Source organism: Canis lupus, chromosome 4 (assembly GCF_048164855.1).
Source record: "Canis lupus baileyi chromosome 4, mCanLup2.hap1, whole genome shotgun sequence".
Lineage (NCBI taxonomy): Eukaryota > Metazoa > Chordata > Mammalia > Carnivora > Canidae > Canis > Canis lupus.
This window is the reverse complement of record NC_132841.1, coordinates 22,052,271-22,078,344: the sequence shown is the minus strand read 5'-3', so window position 1 is coordinate 22,078,344 and position 26,074 is coordinate 22,052,271. Positions and strand designations below refer to the sequence as shown.

Here is a 26,074-nt window from a genome sequence, read left to right as displayed (position 1 = left end):
CCCTGCCCTGCCACATCCTACCTGCCTCTGCGCAGAGTAAAGGACGATGAAGTGCTAGTGGAAAGATTCCTTAGTCCTTCCAAAGGTCCCAGGGCTGGCTGGGGCCGCGGTCTGCAAGCCCACTCCACGCCCAAACTTGCTCACTCCCGAGGGAAAGGAGGCCCAACCGGCCGACCTCTGGCTGCCATGCCAGCCAGGCTGTGCTCCAGTCCTTTCTCGAACTCTTCGTGCCAGGCCCGGGGCTAAGCGCCTTCCGTGAGCCGAGCCCAGCCTCACAGCCACCTGGGAACGCGTAGTCCTTAATCCCAGGCTACCCTAGAGAACTCTGGTGGAAGGAATGTGGCCACTCAGCCAGCCTTCAAGGCTGCCTCACTCTGAAGCCAGACAACCAAACCTCGACGCTGTCCTTGTAAGGAAAACGTTTCAAGTCCACTTTTACTCTGTGGACCTGTTGGCAGCTCAAACAGGACAGGATTCTCGTCCTCAGTATTAATACGTGAGACTCACTGGATTCGTAATAGCAGTCGGATGCTCCCGCAGCTCCTGGAGTTCAGGACCTCGGGCGGGATGCATTTCTGACAAGTGCCCCTGGGAATGCAGGCAGCCCCCTTCTGGAAAAAGGCAAGACCGTTGTCTGGGCTTCTGTGAGGCGGCCCCACATGCACCTGTTCACCACCACGCTTCTGAGGGCAGGGAGAGAAACCCACTGCATACGTAGGGGCCAGACAAAGCCAGTGTGCCGCGGATGTTGAGAACTGCCATACGGAATGGCTGACCATCTTTGCCCATCTCCCTCACCGGTCAAGACCCTCCACATGTGAAATCAACAGGGTTTCACTTGAAATAAAAAAAAAAAATCAAAACTCAAGTTGATACTCAAGATCTTTATTGATTTGACTGTAACAGCAACCATTGGTGAGAATTTAATTTTCCCCCTAATTTCCAAACACCTGCTGGTTTAGGACAGTTACAAAAACAAAACCCCAACAGAAGTGATCATGGACTCACATAGGACGGCCTCAAGCCCGCATGGTGTCCTCTGCTATCCATCCACGACAGTGAAATGGAGGGGGAGGCGGTGGGGGGAGGGGGGGCAGAGGACAATGACATCAAAGGACAAAGGGAAGACCAAGGAAAGTACTGGCAGTCTCTACTTTCCATTCAGAGTGGATGGAGCTGGGCCGCTGGTGCCACTAAGACGGGGAAGGGCATTTGTTTTAGATACAAAATATTTTAAAGATGCTCAAGTAGACACCTGGATATGCGAGTGTCCTCTGGGCTCCCCCAAGATGCCTCCAATGAGGCTTGCCCCTGGGATGCCCAAGTGGGAAGTGGGGGGTGGGGGAGGTAGGGGGGTGCTCTATCTTCAGGGGAAGGAAAGGCACTGGCTCACAGTACTCAGTGATTTGGACATGGCCACCAGGAGCAGGATGGCTTAGGAGTACAACCCGTCCTCATTTTGTGTTCCTCCCCCACCCTCCTGGTTTCAAGTAAAAACTACCCTTGGCCTGGGCTTGGGTTTTTTGTTTTTAAAGGTTAAGATGTAGAGGAAGGGATACACTGGGGGCAAGAATGAATATTCTGTGCTAGATTCATGGAACTCTAAGTCAGAAGTGTCCAGGAATTCAGGGAGTAAGCACCGGCAAGAGCTCCCTTTGGAAATTTCAGCGTGGCCAAATGATTATCAAGCATTGCAGCATCTGTCAGCCTCCCCACTCTTAGAAAGGCGGCAGAGTGAGAATTTAAATACCCTAGGAACTGCGTTTCACCTCGGCAACATTTCCCACTGGCCATCCATACCCCGTGGTCTTCTGGGGGCGGGGGGGGGGGCGGTGTCAGCAGAAGGTAAGCTAAGAAAAACCATAGACCATCTGAACAGGGACTCAAGAAACCTCTTAAATCTAGCTTCACCGCTAGGCTAGGTATTCACTTCTAGGACCAGCCCAGATAAAGAAATTTAAATTCCAGAGGGCGAGAAAGGTGACATGAATGATTCTTTGAAAAAAGAAGTTTGTGTCCATCTCCTTAAGAGTCTCCCTAAGAAATTCCTGAGCTAGCCTCAAGGAAAACTCAGTGCTAAACTGGAAAATCCTTACTAGAACAGGAAATGCCCCTGGGGCATAAGAATTCAAAAAGAATTGTGACCCAGTTGCCTCAAGATCTGATTTCATCCTTTATTAAGAGCTGAGAGGTAAAGACTCGGGAATGGGGCGGGGGTGGGGAGGGTTAACCACACCCCTTCCAAAGTCCAGACAGAAACTGCCCTCCCAAAGAAACCATGCTTCTTCAAATGATTACCGGGTCCCAGATGTCATGGGTGGGCAAGTGATTGGGTTTCGCAGATTAATAAACAGCTGCTATGCCTGTAGTCCAGAAACCTGCCAAGGGGGGCAAGTTCTGACCCAGATGGAGAGGCAACGGACCGCCTCTCTGCAGGAGAATGCAAAGGGCCCAGGGCCCCAGCTTAGACCAGCCAAGATGCTTGACACGCCATGGAATACCCAAGAAGGGGAGAACGGGTTCTGGGGTGAAACCCACACATACAGGCCGTGTGTAGATGTACCAAAAGGAAAGGTCGGATGGTCCCAAAGAGCTGGTAACCCACTCAAAAGAAAATGAAAGACCATCTATTTTGACTCCATCCCAAAATCAGAAGGAAAAACACAATGCAGGTGAAAGTGCTGTGAAGAGGGGCTCCTGACTTGTGGAGAAAGTACCCCTGTTCTTAGGGCTGCCTCGGCAGCAATGCTTCCTAGTCAAGTTCATGCTCCAAGCAGGGCCAGAAAGAAGATGCCAGGAAGAGGCAGAGCTTAAAGCCAGACAGGAATGTGCATCTCGTAGATGTCTCAAGTCTCTAAAACGTGGTTGGGCCTGGGCGCCAGACACCCAGCAGACTTTCACTAAGTATGTGTTCGACGGACTAGGCTCACCTGTTTCTCTCAAGGGTGAAGCCAGGACCGCTTCTTTCTCTTTAAGAACACATTTCCACCAGAGAGCCCAAGACGAGGTGGGCAGTCAAGATACACGGTGGGTTTAAAGGAGCAATCAAGCACGGACCTTTCTAAATCCCAGATGTTCCCCACCACATCGGAGAAGTGGCTTCTTGGGGGAGACCCGATCCAAATCTGTCTCAGCTGGTGTGGCTGCAGGGCCCAAGTGCTAACATCGACTCTGATAGGGACCTGGCTTCCAGATGCTGATGCTATCACCTACTTCATCCTGAATCTGAACTGTGAAGCTTTTACTCAGCCCAGGACCCCAACATCTCATTCACATTTCTTCCTTTAGTTTAGCAACTCTGACTGCAATTTAAGTCCGTTTTAGTGGCTCGGTAAGAAGGATCGAATTCCCTTTATCAGTTCCTGGCTAAGGGAGATGCAAAGATGTGGTACGGAGGAGTCTCAGAGACATCAAGCCTAGGACTCCCAATGAAGAATCCTTGCACCGCTGCTAGCCAGGCAAATGTATAGCTCTTTTTATTCTCTTGGGAATTGTCATTTCTTGTCACCACTCTCAAAACTAGCAGGTGGCTTTGGGGAAAGAGTATCAGTCTTCTATCCAGTTTGGAGATACAGTAGCAACATATCGCTTTGTGTTATCTAGTTTAAGCTAACCCCTGTTGGGCGGACTTTATCCTCTGTTGGGGGGGGTGAGGTGATTTTAAGATACATCCTCAAATTCTTTGATACTGTTCCATTCATAGGTGGTGTGTATCTTCCCCTCCCCTTGTGTGTTGGCCAGGCTTCATAGCTTGCTTCTAAGGAACACAAGAGGTGATGATGTGTGCTATCAGACAGCAATGAAAGGCACTGCAGATTCCTTCTTGCCCTCTCCCTGGGATCACCTGCTCAGGGGGGAGCCAGCTGCTATGGTGTGAGGACACGTGTGCTGCTCTACAGAGCGACCCATATGGACAGAACCCAGGCATCCTGCCAACAGCCACAAAAATGAGAGCACAGTAGATTCTCCAGCCCCAGATGACTGCAGTCCCTGCCAACATCTTGACTACAACTTCCTGCAACCCTGTGCCAGAACCATCCTGCTAAGCTGTTTCCCAATTCCTAACCTCCAGAAGCTGACAGAGGTTTGCTCTTTTAAGATTTAAAGTTTGGGGGTAATCTGCTACACAGCAATAGAGAACCAATACAGGTGGAAGAATAAAACTCTGGGCTTCACAGCCCAGCACCAAAAAGCCAGCTGCTCGGCAGTATGATCTTGAGGACATTTAGCTAAACAATACAAAGAAGTGGTGATCTCAGCAAACCATAGTGTAGCACAGACACTTACTTGTACCAAGACAATTGCATGTCTCTTGCTGGAATTTGGAGGGACAAGGTCATTTCTCATTAAGATGGATTGTCCTCAAAGGTACAGAAACATGGTTTCCTCATCAAAAGAGCAAATGATCACTAAGATTTTATGAACCATTTCATGCTAATTGTCCCCTAAGGGTTCTCCCTCCCCATGAGAAGGCCAGGACAGATCACTTTCTTCTGGATGTGGCTCGCCCTAAGAAAAAAAAACATTTTGTGATGCATGGCACAAAGGTGTCATCCATTACAAGTTAATCTGTTGCCTTCTCAAACCATCTTTAAAATGCAGATTCATGCAGGTCACAGTATCTCTCAGCAGTGGCCTCCAGGACAGAAGAGTACCAACCAGTCAGTAGGTCCTTGCAGCAAAGGCTGAAGGATCAGGCCGCTGCTCTATCATGCAGCTGACGCTCGCTCGCCACAAATACTAGAAAAACGGCCTCCGATTAGGGAGCTATGTGGAGAGATTCCCCAAGATGGCAGAAAAGGGGGAAAAGGGCACCTCAATATTACTCAAGCTGGCATGTTTTAAATCCACTCCCCCGCTGCTCAGCGAGGAGGCCAAGTTTTCATGTGTACCGATGAAGATCAAGAAGGGGCAAACCTCTGCTCACTGCTCGACCTGCTGGAGTTGGAGCTGGGTTCCACAGGATGCCAAAGCCAGCTATGAAGGACAAGAAGCTTCATTCCCAAAGAATCAAGCTTCCAGGGGACAGAGGGGTGCTGATTAAGTTTCTCATGCAAATGACAGTGCAACTCAAGTTTTTCCAAGAGTAGGGAAAGCGAAATTCGGAGTTTAATTAAAATCAGAACAAGGATACATTACAAAAAGACAAGAAAATGCTTCTCTGATTAATTTTTTTAGTCTGAAAGCATCCCCCAAATTTTGGAGAGCCAGCTTATTCCTGAGAAACATCAACCATCACAAAAGGTTCACTCTCTGAACTATTCACATTTTGTAGTAGAAAACAGAACAAAGTTCCTCAGACAGCCTTCCTCTCTTCTAAAATGTGTTCATAAACAGGGTCTTTTCAGAGTTCAAAAGAAAAACTAACAGCTCTCTTTCTTAAGCCAATTGGCCTGTTCCTCTCACCCTGGGATGTGATCTCTTAATGAGAGGGTTCAGGGCACCAAATGCAACCAGAAATTCCCAGGACACCAGAGGCTACTTTACTGGTCTAGGAGACAGAGGTGTTAGTCTTTCTACGAGGGGGTCACCGTCCCGGGATTATCGTGCCAGTCAACAGCTGGGAGGGCGTGGCGGGGGGGTACGGGGGACATGAAAAAGCGAGGGGGGGTGAAGAACGAGGCTTCTCGTGAACAACCCACGGCAAGGCATAATGGTCCAGTTTTACAAACCACCCACTACAAATTGCAAACATGCACACCCCAAACGAGAGGGAGAAGCAAAGAGCTCATCAGGGACTGGCGGAGACAAAGGATGGTGACATGGAACAGCAGACTCGCCTGTGGACGTTTCTCACCTCCCTAACACTGGAAGATGTGTAATCAAAAAGTTGCTGTTCAAAATCGTATTGAAAACATATCGAAAAATAGGTCTGTAGTCATCTTAAAAATAAAAGATCACTCCTCAGATAAGAGGAGTGAGATATTATCAGATACCAACACTTGAGGTATCTTTGATGTGTACTTGAAAAATGGCCTGGCAGAGAGAGAGAGAGAGAGAGAGAGAGGAGGGAGGGAGGGAGGGAGGGAGGGAGAGGGAGGAAGAGGGACAACCCCAAGTCCGATGGGGGAAAGGCAAGAGAACTGGGAGGAACCCACTTGCAAGCCCGTGCCTATCTATCCCAGCAGCCTGAGCAGGTCCACAAAGGAAAAGTTTTGTTCTTTCTTAAGAGCATTCTGAAAGTCACCTTTTTAAATTCCAAATATAAGAAACTGCAGGAAGACAGCAAGCATGGCAAAGCTCAGGAGACTAGAAGGCAAGGACTACTGAGACTGAGTACCTGGTTCCGCATACTCCCACGGTCACTCTCCAGTGTCACTGGCAGATTATGACCAGGCCTCCCCCAAAGCACCTGTCACTTGGCCTGTTCTGGGAGCAGCAGAATCACCCTGGTGGCTCAGATACAAGGGCACAGGCGAGCAACAGGACACCAGCAGGGAGGAAGGAGAAGAGGAGAGCCCCGCTGCTTACCGAGGCCTCCCCACTGGGGTAGGGCTCAGACCTTCCCACTCAGATGTGCTAAGTGAAGGACTGGGAAGCTGAACCAGAAGATCAAAGACAGGAGACACTCCTGCCGGAGGAAGAGGGGGAAGGGGACCTCACAAGAGCGTCACATGCTACCAGAGCTTTATAAACTGTGTTCTGCCCCTAGGGACAAACAGCTCAAGGTAAGAGGGAGAGTGGCTCTCTTTTCATTTATCATTTCCCTCTGATGGTTGTGAAGACCCCAAACACGCAGACTCTTGCAGCTCTGAACCACAGGTGGGGGGCAAGGATGGGGAAGGCAGGTAGAGGGTCAGAACACAGATAATGCTGAACCCACCAAAACTTCAATATTGCTTCCCCAGACTTCCCAGCCAGGCGATTGTTGACAGGCTGATATTCGATTGGGGATTTGAAAAAAAAATGAGGGGTGGGAGCGGGGAGGACAGGTTTTTTCCCAAATGTAAAGTGACTACGGAAGCCAGAGTTGTAACTGTTTCCCTCTGTGGGCTGCTTATGTCTACAAAAATATGTCAAGGACTTGGGATCGAATCTGTGTGACTGGGAAGGGGGACAGGAAACAGAGAGGAAATGGTCAGATGAAGTTCATCTTCGCATCATTTGGCACCCAGAGGGAAGGAAGAAGAGGGAGACATGGGGGCTGCATTGGGACTGCTGGCACTGCCCCTTGTCTGTTCATGTTGATCCTATGGGCCCAATCCGGTGCACACAGCCTTGGCGCTGCTGCTTTTCTGCGATCCTGCAGGGCAGTCAGATGTCCATCTCAAACTGAGCATCATCCCCTAGTAAGAATCAAGACAAAGGTTAGCACAAAAAGAGAAAGCCAAGCAGCCCCAACATTCCTCTGCATGAGGGTCAAAAAATAATCCAAACTTTCCCATTCTCTGCTGCCTTAAAACAATTATTTGTTTGCTTTGGCTGGTCTTTTTAATCTGGGGGGGCGGGGGGTGGGGGTGGAGAATGGCATGGCAGCCAAACAACCCACAAGGAGTAGCACCTGGGGGAAGAGATCCAGGTGAAAACTCGCCTAGCATGCCCCTGTCTGCAGATGCCCCAGGGGGAGCTCCTTGCCATCTATCACGTCAGCAAACTCTTCTGGAGGCTCTCAACTTTGGCCCTGCTCTGAATCAACACTTTGTCTATTAAAGGCTCATTTGGAATCTGAGGAGGCAGACTGTTGGCCTGAGCACAGAGGTCGCAGGGTACAACTCAGGGCGTACCTCTCGGGAGCTGGCCATTTCCACCTCCCTCCTTCCACAGAGACAGAGTGGACTCATTACTCCGTGAGTGTGTGTGTGTGTAGGTATCACAGGCAGTCCTGGAGAATGGGGGAAACAAACCACATTTCCCCCTGCACCACAGAAAGGACACTGTTCTTGTAAGAATCAGGTCTACTTCCAAGAGGCAGTGGAAATGGGGCCTCTTCGGTATGTTGCTCTGAGTCCAGGACAGCCCAAGCTAAGCAGGCTCTGAGGCTTGGCTCAAGGACTCATCTAAGGACTTCCTTTGCCCTGAGTCTGGATTTCCCGCCACGCCTGGATTAGATTCGCTTATGATTTAGAACTTAGGATTTCCAGAACATTTCAGTAAACCTTAGTGATGGGAGCTGGGGGAGGCAGGAACTTTACAGACATGTAAATGAATGCTGGTTATAACCGAGGCATCAATTTTTCAACCTGTGATCGACCATTTGAATTCCCAGGGCTACCCACTTGGCCCCCAAACCAGCATTCTCTTACCAACTGCGTGCTTCCTGTCATGATTGTTCAAGTTGTTCAAATTGTTTACTTCTACTTTGGAGTCTTCGATTAAGGTGCCAGGGCTGGTGACCCCTGGGATATTGGGCAGATGGCAGGGCGGGGTCTGAGCCATGGGAGAATTGCGACGATCCAACAGAAATTTCCGATCATAAATGATTCGGGTTCCTGGAAAACAGGATTGAAGAGTCTGAAATCAATTAAGGGGCTATGAACATATATTACCTGAGAATTTATTTTAAATTCCATCTACACCTAACCTGAGGGTTCACAGTTCAAGCAAAAAGGACAAGTTCTACCCTCCTTGCCTGGGACCAGGCTCCTTGCCAGAGGAGTGCCTTTTCCTCTTCCGCTCATCTTTAAGGCTCAATCCCAGCATCATTTCTTTTACAGAAAAAATTAAAAAAAAAAAAAAAATCTTTCCCCCATCTGACTCAATACACATCATCTCTTGTAGGAACCCATTTATCGATCTGCCTCTCCTCTAAAGATTGTGACTTGCTTATGCTGGGCCTGTGTCTTCTTTCTATATGACTTTGGTTCTACCATTTAGAAAGTTTTAAATGAAGAAATAAACAAGTGAAAAAAATCACCAACAGACAGCTGCCTTTAAGTTAAAGGCTTTCCAAAGGCACAGAGACCAACCAACATTCTTCCCCGACAGAGTTGTGGGAGAAGTTGGACTGGGCAGCCCTTCTTTATTTTATGAAAAGATCTGCATACCGTAAGTGCTACCAGAGTGTCTTGCAACAATCCTTCTAAAGAGTGCATTGGACTTGATGAACAGTTAAGAAAACCTGCTACTTCTTCTGTCATGGCTGGCCAAAGTTATGAATTACTATAAATAAGATATAGTGACAAGTTAAAGATGCTTGATGTTGGCTTAATGTAGTTGATGCCTGGGGCTCTACTATTGAACCTAGAGTACAGCTGGCTCAGTGATACAGAACGTGGCCACCATTCAGTGACGTCTGCTGAACGAGGGAGAAGAAGGAATGGTTGCCCAACACACTTGCCACCCCTGCCTACAAACAAAGCAAAGTGGTCAGGTGGAGGCATCTTGCCCAAACTAAGCTTAAAACCAGAGGAGGGAAAGATTCAGGCATCTAAGTTAAAAATAGTATTATATGAAAACTAGATTGTGTACAAAGTTACCCATTTAAAGAGGTAGATAGTATCTGCTGGTCAATGCTTGTGGATTCTCAAGTGAAAATATTCCTGTCATAATGAGTCTGGTTCAGGCAGATTTTCTCAAATACCATGTGACAGCTACATCCCGGGAAATGGAAAAACAAATAAAAACAGATAATAAATCTACCTGAAATGAGTGGAAGCAGGTGGAAAAAAGCAAGGCGTCTACTGCAAGAGGAATGGAAATTCTGGAGTCTTCCCGAAGAAGGAAGGAGATGAATATTTAATCTAAAGAGATGATACCAATATTCTGCTAAATAGCTGGGAAGTAGAATTACAAACTCAGTGTTTTCTTGGGATTCCTATCTGCAGTGGTACCATGACACTTTCATGCAAATGCTAGTAAGTTATTTCTTTTTCACTAGATGGAAAATAAGCGTCAAACTAGTGACTCCTAGGTGAGAAAATGGCCAAGAGACTCTACCCTCCAAACTGCCCCTGCCCCCATCCTTGCTTTTACAACCAGAATCAAGTGCTAAACACACTCTTCTCTCGATACTACAAAACCTGTCACAGGAAAGAATGACTCAGTGTCTCAAAATGGAAGAAATGTTCTCAGGGGGGCATCCTCAAAACACAACCCTTTGGTTTCAAACCAACTCTAAAGGTTATCAATTTTCCCCTTTACTATCTAGTTCTGTTATAGCTACACTGCATACACAATCATATTTACAATTTATAAGAGGTGAAAATAAAGTATCTGGCTCTCAGCCTCTCCAAGATAGAGTACTATGAAAAATGCTGTGCCATATTTGGAACCTATCACAACAGTATTTCTTGCAGGTATCTGCATCTGAATCCTCTGGAAAGCTTGTTTTAAAATGTCCTATCTGAATCAAAATCCCTGGGATTAGAACCTGGAAATCTATATTTTTAAGTTCCTCGGGCCATTCTCCTGTTCATTAAAAAGTGAAGAATCCAACTTCAGGGCCGTCTGGCTGGCTCAGGGGATGGAGCATGTGACTCTTGGGTCTAGGGGTTGTGACTGCGAGCCCTGCACTGGGGTGTAGAGATTACTTAAAAATAAATCTTAAACAAAAACAAAAACAACCTGATTTCAATCTTCTACCAAAAGCCTAGTAATAGTCCATCTGAAAACAGGCAAAATATCAAAGAATTAGTGAGAGAACAAGGGAAGGGGTTACCGGGGTCACCTTGACAGATGAAGCAGACACCCAGAAAGTAACTGAATAGAGCTCACAGAGCAAAGCAGAGGCAAAATCAGAACAGAGGAGCCCCTGGTCTCCAGACTCCCAGTGTAGCCCTCTCTCTACTCTGCCTCAGTCCCCAGGGACATCCACACCAGGGGCACATTGTCTGAAGCCAAAGGACTGGGCAGGTAACTGTCACTTCCACATCAACACCATAGTGAAGGGCAATTTTCATCCAGAGGCCACCTTGCTGGCCCTGGAGCACTGCACTCCCAGAGGGAAGCGTGAGATGGTGGTGCTGTTCCTGGTCCTCGGGAGTGTTACAGAATTGGGGAGAGATGGGTTCTGTTTCTTGGTTTTCCAGTTCACCAAGGCCCAAGGACTTACTTATGTATCTGACAAAGTAGTCATCCCTTCATTTTTGCATATGTAGCAGAAATACGCAATTCTCGTAATTACCTGAGTAGATAGGTCCTGTAATGTAAGTTCGTTTCAGAGCAGCAGGGGGGCCTCGCAGACTACTGGTAGTAAAAGGGGATGCTGGAGGATAATCTCTGAAGGACAGCGTGGCACAAACCTGGGCAGCAGCTCTAATTACTTAAGTGCCAGTTCTTTCATTTTTCCGCCTAGGCGAGAAAGGTAAAGGCTGAGAACTTCACAGACAAAGTCTCTGGGTTCTAGAGCTAGAATTAGCTTCCTTATTTTTACTTGTAGAGTGACAGAGGCAAAGGCCCACAGCCTGTCTGTGACAGGACTCACACCATAAACCTCACCTTGGCAGAGCAGTTCTGTGTGCCTCCCTCCAGCCCCTGGAGGGCACTTGGAAAAGTTGGAAATCCTTCATTCCCAGTTGAAAGAAGCCACAAGTCTTACATCCTGTCTCAAATATTATTTTAGGACAAGGAGAGTACAAAATTTTCTTTGCCTTCTTTACTTTGAAAAATAAGAACTAGAGCGACAACTTTAAAAAAGTGTCTGGAAATTATGATGAAGGTGTCATTTTGGACAGCAGAAAACTTAGTTCAACTTCCAAAAAGTGAAGAATGTGAATTATTTTGGATGGAAAATTTTCTTGTACAGACTTAAAACTTTTTACTTTATTTTTATTTTTTTAAAGATTTTATTTATTTATTCACGAGAGACAGAGAGAGAGACAGAGAGAGAGAGAGAGAGAGAGAGGCAGAGACACACAGGCAGAGGGAGGAGAAGCAGGTTCCATGCAGGGAGCCTGGTGCAGGACTCAATCCTGGACCCCAGGATCACGACCCGAGCCAAAGGCAGACAGACACTCAACCACTGAGCCACCCAGGTGTCCCACTTTTTACCATTTTAAACAGAAAACAATCCAACCCTTTCTTGACGAACTGGGGCTACTATTATAAAGATCACTCTAGGGATCCCTGGGTGGCGCAGCGGGTTAGCGCCTGCCTTTGGCCCAGGGCACGATCCTGGAGACCTGGGATCGAATCCCACATCGGGCTCTCGGTGCATGGAGCCTGCTTCTTCCTCTGCCTGTGTCTCTGCCTCTCTCTCTCTCTCTCTGTGACTATCATAAATTAAAAAAAGAAAAAAAAAAAAAAAAGATCACTCTATAAACTGTTGTGGCTGATAAAGTCTTGGAGCCTAGGCTCTACATTTTCCTTCTACTGGACAGAATTCAAAGAACCTGCGCTTGTCCCTTCCCTCATTCATAGTTTCTTCCCTCACTATTAGGCTTAAGAACCCCCCTTTCTTCCAAGTCTCACTCAGCTTGGGCTGCTACAACAAAATAGCATAGACAGGGTGGCTTAAACAGAATGTATTTTCTCAGTTCTTGAGAAGTCCTAGACCAAGATGACAGTGTGGTCTGTTTCTGCTGAGAGCTCTCTTCAGCGTGTATACACAGTCACATTTTCAATATGTCCTTGGATGCAGCAGGATGGGGGAGCAAGCTCCCTGGTGCCTTTTTCTTTTTTTCTTTCTTTTTTTTACAAGGGTACTAATCCCTCATGAGGGCCTCACGCCCTCATCTAAACCTAATTACATCCCAAGGCCCCATCTGCAAATATCAACACATTGGTGGTTAGGGCTTCGATTTAGGAACTTGGGGATGGAGATGGGGCACAATTCACTTATCCTAACCCGATGCTCCTAACCTTGTAGGGACTCCGAAATCACTGATACACTTATTAGAACACTATGTAAAATAAAAGCAGACGGGCTGAGAAAGGGGCCTGATGGCTTTCCAAGGAACCAAGGGAAGAAGCTTTAGTGGATGGACTTTGCATATTTGCTGTGTCACCACCACTTTTGTTCATGGCTAGGTTTCAAAAGAGTGAAGTTTCACTGTCAGATGTTCTTAAACTAACATTCAACTTGCAAGTCAGAACAAGATTATTCTTCTGCAGGATGTCAAGCTTGGAACTCTGGGGATGAGACGGTAAAAAAAAAAAAAAAAAAGCACAGGATAAAAGCAAGCTTTCTATGTCTAAATTATATATTAGCAATAGCATATGCATTAAAGAACTGTAATTGGACCAACTGGGAAATAAGCAGTAGAGAGCCCACTTAAATATGTGAGGTATAAGAGAAACTCTGAAGAACCTCTATGACTCTGCAGAAACGATAAAATACATATTTTTACAGCTTTACTGAGATATAATTTACAGAGCTGCGCAAACATCACCACAATCAACTTTAGAACACCACAACTATCCAAAAGATAACCCATCTGTATTGAGCAGTCCCTTCCCGTTGTCCTCCAACCCCTGTAGCCCTAGGCAACCACTGTTTTTTGTCTAAAGATTTGCCTATTCTGGACATCTCATATAAACAGAATCATACGTGATCTTTTGACTGCTTCCTTTACTTGCCTCTATTTTCAAGGTTCGTTCATGTTTAGCATTTCTCCAGTACTTTTCTTTTTATTGCCAAACAATATTCCATTACATGTATATGTCACATTTTATCAATTAATCGGTTGATGGATGTGTGGGGTGTTTCTACTCTGAGTAATGCTGCTATAAAAGTTCATGTACCTGTCTTTGTGTGGACATATGTTTTCATTTCTCTTGGGTAAGCAAAGAATTGCTGGATCATATGGTAACTCTGTGTTTAATCTTTTGAGGAAACACCAGACTGTTTTCCAAGGTGGCTGCACCAATTTTCCACTCCCACCAGCAGTGTGTGAGGGTTCCAATGTATACACATTGCAGCCAACGCTTGCTGTTTTTTATTATAGCTATCTTGTGGGTGTAAAGTGGTATCTCATTGTGGTTTGATTTTTTTTTAAGTTTTTATTTAAATTCCAGTTAGTTAACACATAGTGTAATATTAAGTTTCTGGTGTACAATATAGTGAAATTCAACAATTCCATACAACACCTGGTGTTCATCACAACAGGTGTACTTCTTAATCCCCATCACCTATTTCACCCCTCCACCCACCTACCTCCCCTTTGGTTTGTTCTCTATAGTTAAAAGTTTGTTTCTTGGTTTGCCTCTCTCCTTTTTTCCCCTTTGCTCATTTGTTTTATTTCTTAAATTTCATTGTGATTTAATTTGCATTTCCCTGACAGAAAATGGTGTTGAACATCTTTTCAGGCTTATTGGTCATTCCAATGGACATTTTTGGGAAAATATCTTTTTAGATCCTTTGCCCATTTTTTAGTGGGCTGTTTACTATTGAGTTTTGAGTTCTTTATATTTATTAATACAAGCCCTTTCTTCATATATGACTTGCAATATTTTCCCCTATTCTGTGGGTTGCTTTTTCACTTTCTTGTTGGTATTCTTTGAAGCACAAAAATTTTTAATTTTGATAAAGTCCAATTTATGTCTTTTTCTTTTGTTGTTTGTGCTTTTTTTTTAAGATTTTATTTATTTATGAGAGACACAGAGAGAAAAAAAAGAGAGAGAGAGAGAGAGAAGTAGAGAGACATAGACAGAGGGAAAAGCAGGCTCCATGTAGGGTGCCCGAATGTGGGACTTGATCCCAGGTCTCCAGGATCACGCCCTGGGCTGAAGGCGGCACTAAACCACTGAGCCACCCGGGCTGCCCCGTTGCTTGTGCTTTTGGTGCCATACACAAGAAACTATTTGCTAACCAAGGTTATAAAGATTTGTGCCCATGTTTTTTTCCTAAAGGTTTTATAGTTTTAAGCTCCTAAATTTAGGTCTTCAAGCCAGGGGGTCCAACTTCAGTTTTTGTGTGCAGATATCCAGTTGTACCAGTATCATTTGTTGAAAAGACTATTTTTCCCCCATTTAATTGTCTTGGCATCCTTGTAAAAGATCAAGTGCCACAACTGTGAGGGTTTATTTCTGAACTCTCAATTCTATACCACTGTTCTATGTTTATCCTTATGGCAGTTCCGTACTGTTTTTATTTGTAATAATTTTTGAAATGTAAGTCTGCCAACTTTTTCTTTCTTTTTTGGAATTGTTTAGGCTATTTTAAGTCTCTTAAAATTCCCTATTAACTTTAGGATCAGCTTATCAACTTATGCAAAGAAGCCAGCTGGGATTTTGATGGGACTGTGTTGAACGTGTAGATCAATTGGGAAAGTAAAGTCATCTTGACACTCTCACTTTCCAATCCATGAATGTGCAATATCTTTCCATTTATTTAGGTTTTCTTCAATTTCTTTCAACCATGTTTTGTAGTTTCCACAGTGTAAGTTTTATATTCTTTTCATTAAATGTATGCCTTGGGATCCCTGGGTGGCTCAGCAGTTTAGTGCCTGCTTTTGGCCCAGGGCATGATCCTGGAGACCCGGGATCGAGTCCCACATTGGGTTCCCTGCATGGAGCCTGCTTCTTCCTCTGCCTGTGTCTCTGCCTCTCTCTCTCTCTCTGTGTCTCTCATGAATAAATAAATAAAATATTTTTTTAAAAATGTATGCCTATATATTTTATTATTTTTAGGTTATTAGAAATGGAATTGTTTCTATTTTTGCATTGTCCACTGAAAGTATATAGAAGTTACAATTGGTTTTTGTATACCAATCTTGTATCCTGCAACCTTGCTAAACTCAATTAGTTTCAATAGTCTTTTAGTGGATCCCTAAAACACATTTGATTTTGAATGCAAACAAAGTAAATTAATTCAGAAGACAAGACACCCTGAAGAGCTGGAGTCTTAAGTGATGCCATTAATGTTCTCAAGTATGGCCAAGAAAAATAGGAGTACAAAAGGATAGTATTTTAGGTGTTTGAATTTTAGATCAATGCAAGCGAAAAAGTTTCATTGTAGCAGATACAGGGCAAAAATGGGCAATCAGCCTGTCAGTGACTAAGGATCTATGGCATCTGACCATTCAAAAAATCAAAACTATTCAAAGAAAAACATTAAGACTCAACTATGAATAAAATGGCAAGAAAAAAAACCTTTGTTTCTTTGTCCTATATTGTGTTTACCATGAGATTATATTTATTCCAAGACAAAAAACTAAAGAAATCTACAATCCTCAAGGTCTCTTATACATGTGCACACAGAGACATCTATTTTCTGAAGCAAGAACTTCCTGGTGATCCACGTTTCATCCAAACTGCCTGCCACATTTATGTCAGGCCAATTTCATGTCAACCAACACAGCTACAAGTAACTAGAAGTTAATCCTCAATTCCCGAAGAAGGAAAACAAAGACCATAGAAGAAATCCAACCTTGAATATAACATATTAAAATGGGGCGTGGGGTGCCTGGGTGGCTCAGTCAGTTAAGCATCTGACTCTGATTTGGGCTCAGATCATGATCTCAGGGTGGTGAGATCAAGCCCCAGGTGGGGCTCCATGCTCAGCAAGGAGTCTCCCTGAGAGTCTCTCTCAGCCCCTCCCCCAGGTGCTCTCTCTAAAAATAAATAAAATCTTTTTTAAAAATGGACCATGATTTTGATCAACTGATGGACTGTAAAAGAAAAAAAAGTTTTTCTATTTCACCTTGATGATGGATGCTTTTCCTTTCAGTGAGTTAGTTTTCCATTTCCTTTTCTATAAAAATAATCATGCCCCTTGGTTTTATATTAAAAAGTTAAGAACCAAACTATCACATGTGCTATATACTGGTTTCACTGTTTGTGATCAAACTATAATAAAAGTAAAGAATAACTACAAGAGAGTATGTAAATGTTACAGGCCCTAATATTGTAAAAATAATGGAAAAGTTGACCTACCAGGGAAGTAGAGACAAGATGTATTATATAATTTTATACAGCAGAGAGCTAAATTGACAGATTGAGACAGAGGTTTTGACTCTATTATTTTCCATTTTAAAGGCAGCTACCAGAAGAATCAGAACCAGTAACACAATTTACAAAAACTGGTAAATAAAGAGGGAGTGGAAACCAGGGAGAGAGTAATGGAAGTGCTCCAGATTACTCATCTTTCATAACAGGGAATCAATGGTTATCATCTAAAGTTAACAAACCAAGAAACTGTGGTATACATATATAGCAATAGTGGTGACCAATAAAAACACTACAAACTGAAACTGTTAAAAGCAGTCATGTACCGGCATTTTACTTTACATTTCAGGTGCTTCTGTTTTGTTTTTTTTTTTCCATATTATTTTTCAAATGTGCATATATTACCTCAGTCTTCATGTTTAGATTTAGGAACAAAGATGAAGTTTTAAATCTTTTAACAGTAGGTATTTATAAATTTTTCTTTATCCCTTGATTACCAGAGATACTAAGATAAATCTAATACCACGATCCAGTACTTTTTAGATGCTGACATTACCAGGAAAACAGGGGAGTAAGAGTTCTTTTGGTGGAGAATAGAAAGAAGGGGGAGAAAAGCATCTACCCTTTGATCTAAAAACTAGTGATTTTCAAATGGCAAGGAACAAAACCAATAAAAGAGGCTCAAAATTACACTTGCCAAGATGGTTAGGTACATAAACAAGGTCATTCAAGCCTAAGGGTCTCTTTTAAGACCAAGTGGCTTAGTTAAATAATTAACCCAGGAATTAAGCTATATACATTCAAGAAATTGTATTAACCTCAAATTAAACCACCTACAGAAAGAAAGCCCACTGTAATGTGGTTAACTGAAGAGGGTAGTCATTACTGTACTTTCATAGGGTCCCCAGCAGAAAGTTGTTTAACTACAGCTGCTTCCCGTATTAGAATAAAGCACACACTCATGCCAAATGACAGCTTGGAACAAGAAACATCAAGTAACTTGCCTAAATCGCACAGCTTGAATAAGCTGGTGACAAATCCTCCAAAGGCTAAGAGGGACCTAATATCCCCATACAACAGTGTTCAAAGAGGAAGGGAGAATGTGGAGTCAAACAGGGCTTACCTCAGGGCATTCTCTCCAACCAAGAGAAAATCTTTCTCAGCAAACCTTTAGCGACTTGCCCCTCATCTCATTTAGCCAGAACTGGGTCAGATGCACACCAGACCAGACACTAGGGGAAGCCATGACTGGTAACTATGGTATATATCCGGGGGCTTGGCACACTGCCACTTAAAAAAAAAAAAGTCTGTTTAAACATCTGTTCTTTATGGAGACTCTGGATGAAAAGACAGACTCCAATAAAGCTCTATGCTATATAAACCAGAGGAAACTAAAAGCTGCCCAAGCCAGCATCCTCTGGGGAGGTTGATGGTGGTCAGACCACATTCAGTTTGTGCACACATCAAAATCCCTAAAGTGCTAATAAAATCAAGAGAGGGACAACTTTTTTACATCAACTGAAGGTAAAACTGGAACCTGGGGAGCTTATAACTTAGTGACTAAAGTACTATGGCAAATGGGAGACGTCTAAGGTTTGTGAAAAGCCAATCCTACTGTTCTTTGTTTAACTCCAAGTCTCAATAACTGGGAGCAGATTTCCAAGATATTGTCAAAGGATGGCTTCTGGCCCAGTCACTTAGGACACTGCCATCAAAGAACACACGCCTAGGCTGAAAGGGAATGGATAATGACCGTGTTTCTATTCTGAAGGTCTAGTGTTTAGAACAGGCTTAAAGAACATCTGGCAAAAGCCTGTCATTTTAGACTTGAAGAAACTAATATCTAGAGAAGTTAAAAGTATTTGTGAAAAGACACATAGTGACCCAGGAATCAGGAGACCAATACAAATAAGCTAGGTACACTAAGCAAATTTGGTTCTCTTGAGTCTCGGCTGTAACATGATTTGAAAAGATCTTTTTAGCTAGCATCAGGAACAAAATGGTATACAAACCACAACTAATCTTAAATAAATGTCAAAAGTTTTTAAGTCTGTCTAGGCTTGACCATCGGAAAATCTGGGTCAAAATAAAGCATATCAAATGTACTTTTTTTTTTTTAAGAATTTATTTATTTGAGTGAGAGAACGCAAGTGCACATGTGTTTGTGCAAGGAGTAAAACAGAGGGAGAGGGAGTAGCAGACTCCCTGCAGGGAGCCCCAGGCAGGGCTCAATCCCAGGACCCTGAGATCATGACCTGAGCTGAAGGCAGATGCTTAACAGACTGCGCTACCCAGGAGCCCCTCAAATACACATACTTCTGTTTGGGCTTGAACATTCATCTTGAAATAAATCTCTACAAAAATGTCTCGCTCTGATTCCAGGAAAATGTTGATTGGATCTGCCAGGTTGCTAGCTGTGTCCTGGATCAATTCTTTGGAATAGATTTCACAGATGTGGTTCAGCCTCTGTCTGTAATACTAGTAATTAATCACTGCTATTGGTATGGAGAAAACATTCAGATTCAAACCTGGCTTTCATTCCAACTGTATGCTTTCTTCCAAAGTTCACTGCTTGTGGACACTTATTTTAAAAAATAAAAATGATGCCTATCTACTAACATCTTCCACTTTTCACTTACTTTCAAGTAAGGAGCTTGAAGTCTACCAACAAAGTCTGTGAGAGGCAAGAGTCTATTGGAGATCCCTGGTCCAGGTCACTGTTTTCATCTGCTGCCTAGTCATGATTTTAGGAACTTACCTGCCCAGAGAATAGTTTCATTTCAACCTAAAAACAGCCTGACTCTAATATAAATAGTCTCTGGTGGTGACATGGGCTCCTCTGAGGCCCAAATGATTCATTATGACACCCTGAAATGAAGAATCACAAGCCTCTCACACTTTCTGAAAAGTGTCTAACACTAGAGCAATGGTCTACCTTCACCAATAAATAGCATTTCTGCTCTAAATTCAGCAGGCCATTTCTAAAATAATTAGAATTGAATGAGGCCAGTATTATCTTGGTTCTAAAACCAAAGACACCACAAGAAAAAACAGACTAATACGCCTTATGAATAGAGATGCAAAAACCCTCAACCAAATAGTGGCACAACAAATTTAGCAACATATAAAAAGGATTATATACCATGACTAAGTGGGATTTATCCCAAGAATACGAGGCTGGTTCACCAGTCAAAAATCAATTGACCGGGACACCTGGGTGGCTCAGCGGTTGGGCACCTGCCTGTGGCTCAGGGCATGATCTCGGCATCCAGGATGGAGTCCCACATCAGGCTCCCTGAGAGAAGCCTGCTTCTCCCTCTGCCTGTGTCTCTGCCTTTCTCTCTGTGTCTCTCATGAATAAATAAATAAATCTTAAAAAAAAAAAATCAATTGACATAATATGTCATGTCCACAAGATAAAAAACAAAAATACAATACATACAATCAACTCAGTAAGTGAAAAAAAAAAAAAAATGCATTTGACAAAATCCAACCCCCTCTTTCATGACAGAAACACCCAACAGACCAGGAATAAAAGGGAATTTCCTCAATCAGATAAAGGGTATCTATGAAAAACCTACAGCTAACATCTTACCAAATGGTGAAAGATGTTTTCTAACGCTGAAAACAAGTGAAAGGTATCTGTTTGCACTATCTTGCCACTTCTGTTCAGCACTGTACTGAAAGTTCTAGCCAGAGCAATTGGGCACGAAAAAAATAAAAGGCACCCAGATAGACCAGGAAGACAAAACTATCACTATTTACAGGTGACAGGCTCTCGTCTATCAGAAGTCCCATGGAATCTACATGAACTGAATTGCCTTCTCCTGTTCATTTGTCCTTGCTTACTAAGGTTTTTTACTTTCTCAAACCACTCAATGAACTGAACAGCTTCTGTTTGTCAGGGCATGCGTCCTGAAGATCTGAAAGATTATTTACTTAGATGTAAACGCTCAGGGATTTCTGAGCTTTGGCCTAAGAACAGGTGCAGGGGACCTTTAAAAACTAGGCGCCCATGGGACAGACAGCTGCTGTCATTTAAAACACAGGTTCTCAGGGGCCTTCACAAAATGAAGTTCCACCATGAACAAATTGAACATGAAAGTCTAGGCCTTACCTATTCCATAAGTCGAATGACTACAATTCTCAATGGATTTTTGTTCTGTTATACAGTAGCAAAAATCTTTTAAATATTCCCTTACTCATCAAAAGACTTGGAAGCCAAGAAAAAGTTCTGCCGCACACCAACAAACCAGTCTGCTCAGGCTGTCTTCTCTAACCCAATGAACAACTGGCTTACTCCACATTAACTGTACTTTATCTGATCTGCATATTTTTACGCACACATAATCAAGCCTACGGTGCAGCCAACCCATGCAAGACTGCTCCCCCCCTCCCATATTAAGTAGGCTCCATGCCCCACACGGGGCTTGAACTCACGACCCTTATATTAACAGTCACATGTAGGATCCCTGGGTGGCTCAGCAGTTTGGCGCCTGCCTTCTGCCCAGGGTGTGATCCTGGAGTCTCGGGATCGAGTCCCAAGTCAGGCTCCCTGCATGGAGCCTGCTTCTCCCTCTGCCTGTGTCTCTGCCTCTGCCTCTCTCTCTCTCTCATGAATAAATATAATCTTTAAAAAAAAAAATAACAGTCGCATGCTCTACCTACTAAGCCATCCAGGTACCCCTTTGCAAGACCCCTCTTATGAAACTGTCGTTAAGAATCAGTCATCTTTCCTGAGTAACCCTGCAGGTGCTGGTTTTCAGACTGATCACTTTTCCCTCTTCCTATTGTCCACAACAAGCCACCACAAGCTGAAGGAGCTGTGCACATGGCCTTCATACACGCAACACTATTGACTCGTAAGAACCATTCCTCCCTGGTCAGACTGCATCTAACTCAGGACAGGCAGAGGTGTGCCCTTCCATATAATGCATTGCTGTATGCCTTGAGGACACAGACTGCTGCCTCCCCCAGGCTCAGAATTCAATCTTTTGTGAGCAAAAAATGCACCCAATACAAAAACTAGAGTACATCTTCTTTAATAGATACTTTGGCAGCTGATGACTATGAGACCACAGCTGAATCGCCCACAGAATGACAAACATGTGAATAACTTGGGTTACTCTGAGATAAATAAATGCCTTCTTCCTCGAACACTAGGTACAGGGACTGAACACCCTTCATTATGTTTTTCATGGACTTCTCACTTCTCACGTCATAATGAAGTTCGTTGGTTAATAACTGAAGCTGGAGAGCCAAATATGTACATTTGTTGGTTCAGAAGTTTTTGGCCTAGAATAAACTCAACCCAAGGTTATGGAGTTAGAAATTTCACGACAATCAGAAACTGACCTTCTTTCCCCATTATCTACATAGAGCTCTACTTGTCTCCCAAGAAAGGAACCAGATTAAAACTTAGAACTTCCTGCAAATGCTATTATTGTAGCTCACTCCAAGTGGATTATTTTCCCTTCTTCCTACCTTCTCCTTTAATTCCAGACCCTTCCAATGGCCTTCAGGTAATTCTGACCCAATGAACCAATCAGAGGAATACTCCAGCTGGCAGAGAGGAAGCACAGCAGTACAATTTTAGACCGTCAGTTAGTTCCCCTCTGGTGCTCTTGTTATGGCAACAGCACTTTTCCACAGCTGATGAGGATGTTATGCAGGAAAAGAAAGGCAGAAAGGCTGAAAGAGTTCTCTATGTTTCTGCTCATTTCTCAGAGCACAACACTCCCAAAAAGAGAAAGTTCAGAACTTACGAAAGCTTTAGGTTCCTTCCAGCTAACCAGTGTTATAAAAGTGAAGACAACTACAGTCACTTTCCCTTCCACTGAGGATAGATGTAGCTTCTCAAAGAACCAAGTATCATCCTCACTCCTCCAAAGACAGATAAAACAAAACAAAATCCAAGGGCATTATTTTTTTGCCTTGAATTTTACTCAATAAAAATTTCCTCCTCCTTAACAATGAGAACAGGGACTCTTCTAGCAATTTGAGAAATCCAAAGGTCAGAGAGTGTTTCCACCCACCTCTCATTTCCTAAACCACGAGAAGGCAATTTTGAGAAATCTTTCCCAAGGGGTAAGCTGTAACCTCTGATCCCCAATGAAGAAAAAGACTCTCAAAGGAGAAGAAATCATAAGTTCACTATGTTGTGAATGTCCCTGCCCAGTCTGATCATTCAGAGCATTCAGCACATCAACTGCTATTCTGGAATGCTGCAACACGTGTATGACACTCCAGAAGGTTTCCAGAAGTTTAAGACAGGTCATGCTAATCCCCTTCCTTTCCACTAAATAGATTTCCAGTCCAAACTTACTATCATTTTTCTAAATGATTTCACACCTGAAATGTATCTTAGCACTGGATTCTATACATTTTTTTATTCCAGAAAAATCTTTATCAGTCCCCAACCCCCTTTAGGATTTTAAGACCACTGAGAGCAAAGATTCCATTTCCTACTTTTGTCTGTGGTTCCCTTTTGCGCAAAGCAATGAGCTAGGCCCACAGAACTCATTTAAAATACCTAACCATATTACTCAGGTGCCTGGAGGTGACCAAATAACAAACTATCTTACCCTGGCTCAATTACATGGTGTGTGTGTGTGTGTGTGTGTGTGTGTGTGTGTGTGAGAGAGAGAGAGAGGGGAATATAACGAGAGAGATGAACAAACCATCAGAGGGGAAAATTTCCAAAGGGGGAAAATTATATCAGTAAAGTATTGAGCATCTAAACAGCAGAGTTAACAGTGATTAAATCCAATCCCAACAGTGCAATATCCCATAAACACATTATGTAAGTCTTTGTGCTAAAAATCCAAAGACTACAACCTATTCTACCAATAAATACGAGTTCAATATAATCGATGAGCTAAGATGACAAGTATTTAAATCTGAAACAAAGAGCTGTATACAAAAAATATCTGGAGACAGGTTAAGTGGTATTTGAGAAAGCAGCAGTGACTGTAAGTTGGAAGGAAGGGTAAATGAATCAGTATTTCTGGCAAAATCTTTCCAAGCATTTTAGGAACTAATCCAGACTATGAGACAGGCTTCTATCTTTAAAGCAATCCTTAAAGACTATGCCCTTATCCTAAAAGCAACGTAGCTTGGCTGTTAGAAATATGTCCAAAAGGTAACCCCTCTGGGGCTCTTCCATCAGGGGAAAACAAGGACTAATAAAGAGCTGAAAGCTTGATTCCCTCCCCCACATAAATAATAGCTGAGTGCAGTTGTTACTGGGACATATGTTCTCAAATGCTGGGAGTACGGGCATTTACTGACCAGTACCACAAAGACTTCTGCAAGTTATAAACCCCTTTCTATCGCCTTGGGAAAGAATATCCATTTCTTAAAAGCTGTCGGTCCAAAGTTCAGGACAACCTGATCTGGAGCAGATACCGGTCTGCCAAAATCTTTCATGATCAAAAAGCAAGATCACCCACGGCATGCTCCGGGGCTGGCCTTGAACAGACAAGGTCAGGAGGGAGGGTTCTCCAGTGAAGCAAGCTGCCTCAGGAGTCACCATCCCATTGTCCTGCAAAGTTACAGCCTCTCTTAAGCCCAGCTCTCCAAAAATACTGATGGTTTCCTCCTGCTTGGGTCATTTTGAAGTCTTCCAAGGCAGCTACCGCTCCCCTAGACTGGCCTGGATGGATTCCCCTATGGAGCTCTCTCCTAGATTTTTATCCTTTGTTGGCAAGAAGGTCTCCCTACTCTGTGGGTCTTTGCTATTGTGCAACCAATGCAAGGATCACCCGGCCTGACTGCACCGGATTGGTTGTAGTCCACAACTGGGGCGGCCAGCCCACAGCAATGAAACTAGCAATCTCCCAGGGCAAGGGCTGCCAGCAAAGTTCAACCCCCTAGAAAGAGGCCGCCCCATCGCCGAACCAAGGCAAAGTTCCTTAGTTAAAATGAAGCGCGGTCCCCTTTCAATAAGATCCTGCAAGATCGCCCTCCCGCGTCCTCGCTCTGGAGAACCGCCCAGCCAGGGACAGACAACCTTTGAGCTCCCTGGTCTCGTGACCGATTCAACGTGGTTCACCTCTCCCCCAGTGTTCTTCCTTGTAAACAGTTCCAGGTCATACTCGGAAAAGCAATGCTCGGGGAACTGCGCTGCCCCTTCCCCGGGATGGATCCATCCTACCGATTCGGGTGCCCTTCTCCATAATGCCCCCTCCACATCTATCCCCAAAGGCCTCATCGTCAAAATCCGATCCTCAGGGCTGCCAGCGCTGCACTACCCTCCCCCCGTCTTCCCCGGGGGCTATTACTTGAGTATTATCTTATTCTCTCCCCCTAGCCTGTGCCTGGGGACTCCCCCCCCCCCAACTCCACTCGTGGGGCAGCCTCATCCAGCAAGTAAACAATGCTGTCAAAGCAGGATAATGCTGGGCGAGGCGTCCGAACTCTGCATTCCAGCCTCCTCCGGCCGTTCTAAAAGCGGCAAAACAAGTCCTCGCACGGTCCCAGGAGCGAATTACTTTGCTTCCTTTCTAAAAAGGCCCGGGAGAGAGCTCCGGAACCGGGCATCAACGTGCACAAATGCACGACGTGCAAGAGGCAGCAGGCGATGCAGGAGTGAGAGCAACGCCGAGTGCAGACGAATTTGCCCAGGAGGAGGCAGAGAGGGGGGAGAAAAGTGGGTCGAGCGCGGAAGGCTGCCACGAAGCGGGAACAAGGGCTTTTTTTTTTTTTTCCTCCGCCCCAGCGACGGGAGAGCCACGTTCCCAGAGCGGCGCGCTGCTGAGCCGAGGGGCATGCAGCCGAGGGGGACGCGCGAAGTGAGGGCTCCCGACAGCAGGGTCCCCGGGCTCCGGCGGAGCTGGGGGGCGCGGGGGCGGCGGCGCGGCTCGGGCACGACCTGAGTCCGAGGCCCGCGGCGGAGGAGACGGGCTGCGGGCGCTCACCTCCCGGCGTGGTGGAGAAGAGCGTCCCCCCGGGCGTGGTGCAATAGTCATGAGGTAGCTGCGCGGCGTCGCTGATGGGCACGGTGCGCGTGGGGATGGCGCGGCTCTGGCTGGGCTGGTGGCCGCTGCCGGCGGACGAGGACATGGCTCTGGGCGCGGGCTCTCGGGCTTTGTCCGGCGGGCGGGCGGGCTGGCGGCGGCGGCGGCGGCGGCTGGGGGCCCGGGCTGCTCCGGCTGCTCCGGCTGCTCCGGCGAGCGGAAGGGCGGGCGGGGCTGGGCGCGCTCCGCTCGCTCCACGCTTGCTTCCTCTCGCTCCCTCGTCCCGCTCCGCTCCCGCCGCCGCCCTCTCAGCCGCCGCCGCCGCCGCCGCCCGATCCTCCGGCCTCCGCCAG

The 26,074-nt window shown here is 44.9% G+C and overlaps 1 protein-coding gene across 1 annotated transcript; it reads right to left on the bottom strand.

Annotated features, from left to right (window-relative positions):
* Positions 1-869: 869 nt before the first annotated feature.
* On the bottom strand, positions 870-25,907 carry EIF4EBP2 (eukaryotic translation initiation factor 4E binding protein 2). The gene is made up of 3 exons (XM_072823442.1): positions 25,683-25,907; positions 8,244-8,429; positions 870-7,286 (listed from the first exon to the last, which is right to left on the bottom strand). Exons 1-3 carry the CDS (start codon positions 25,825-25,827, stop codon positions 7,255-7,257), a joined length of 363 nt encoding a protein of 120 aa, XP_072679543.1. The 5' UTR covers positions 25,828-25,907; the 3' UTR covers positions 870-7,254.
* Between the last annotated feature and the right edge of the window lie 167 nt (positions 25,908-26,074).

Excerpts from the sequence above, each read along its gene's own strand:
- EIF4EBP2 (XM_072823442.1), bottom strand. The coding sequence starts at position 25,827 with ATGTCCTCGTCCGCCGGCAGCGGCCACCAGCCCAGCCAGAGCCGCGCC. Across the intron at positions 8,430-25,682 it reads CTTCTCCACCACGCCGGGAG|GAACCCGAATCATTTATGAT; the intron begins GTGAGCGCCCGC and ends CCTGTTTTCCAG. Across the intron at positions 7,287-8,243 it reads TGACAGGAAGCACGCAGTTG|GGGATGATGCTCAGTTTGAG; the intron begins GTAAGAGAATGC and ends GATTCTTACTAG.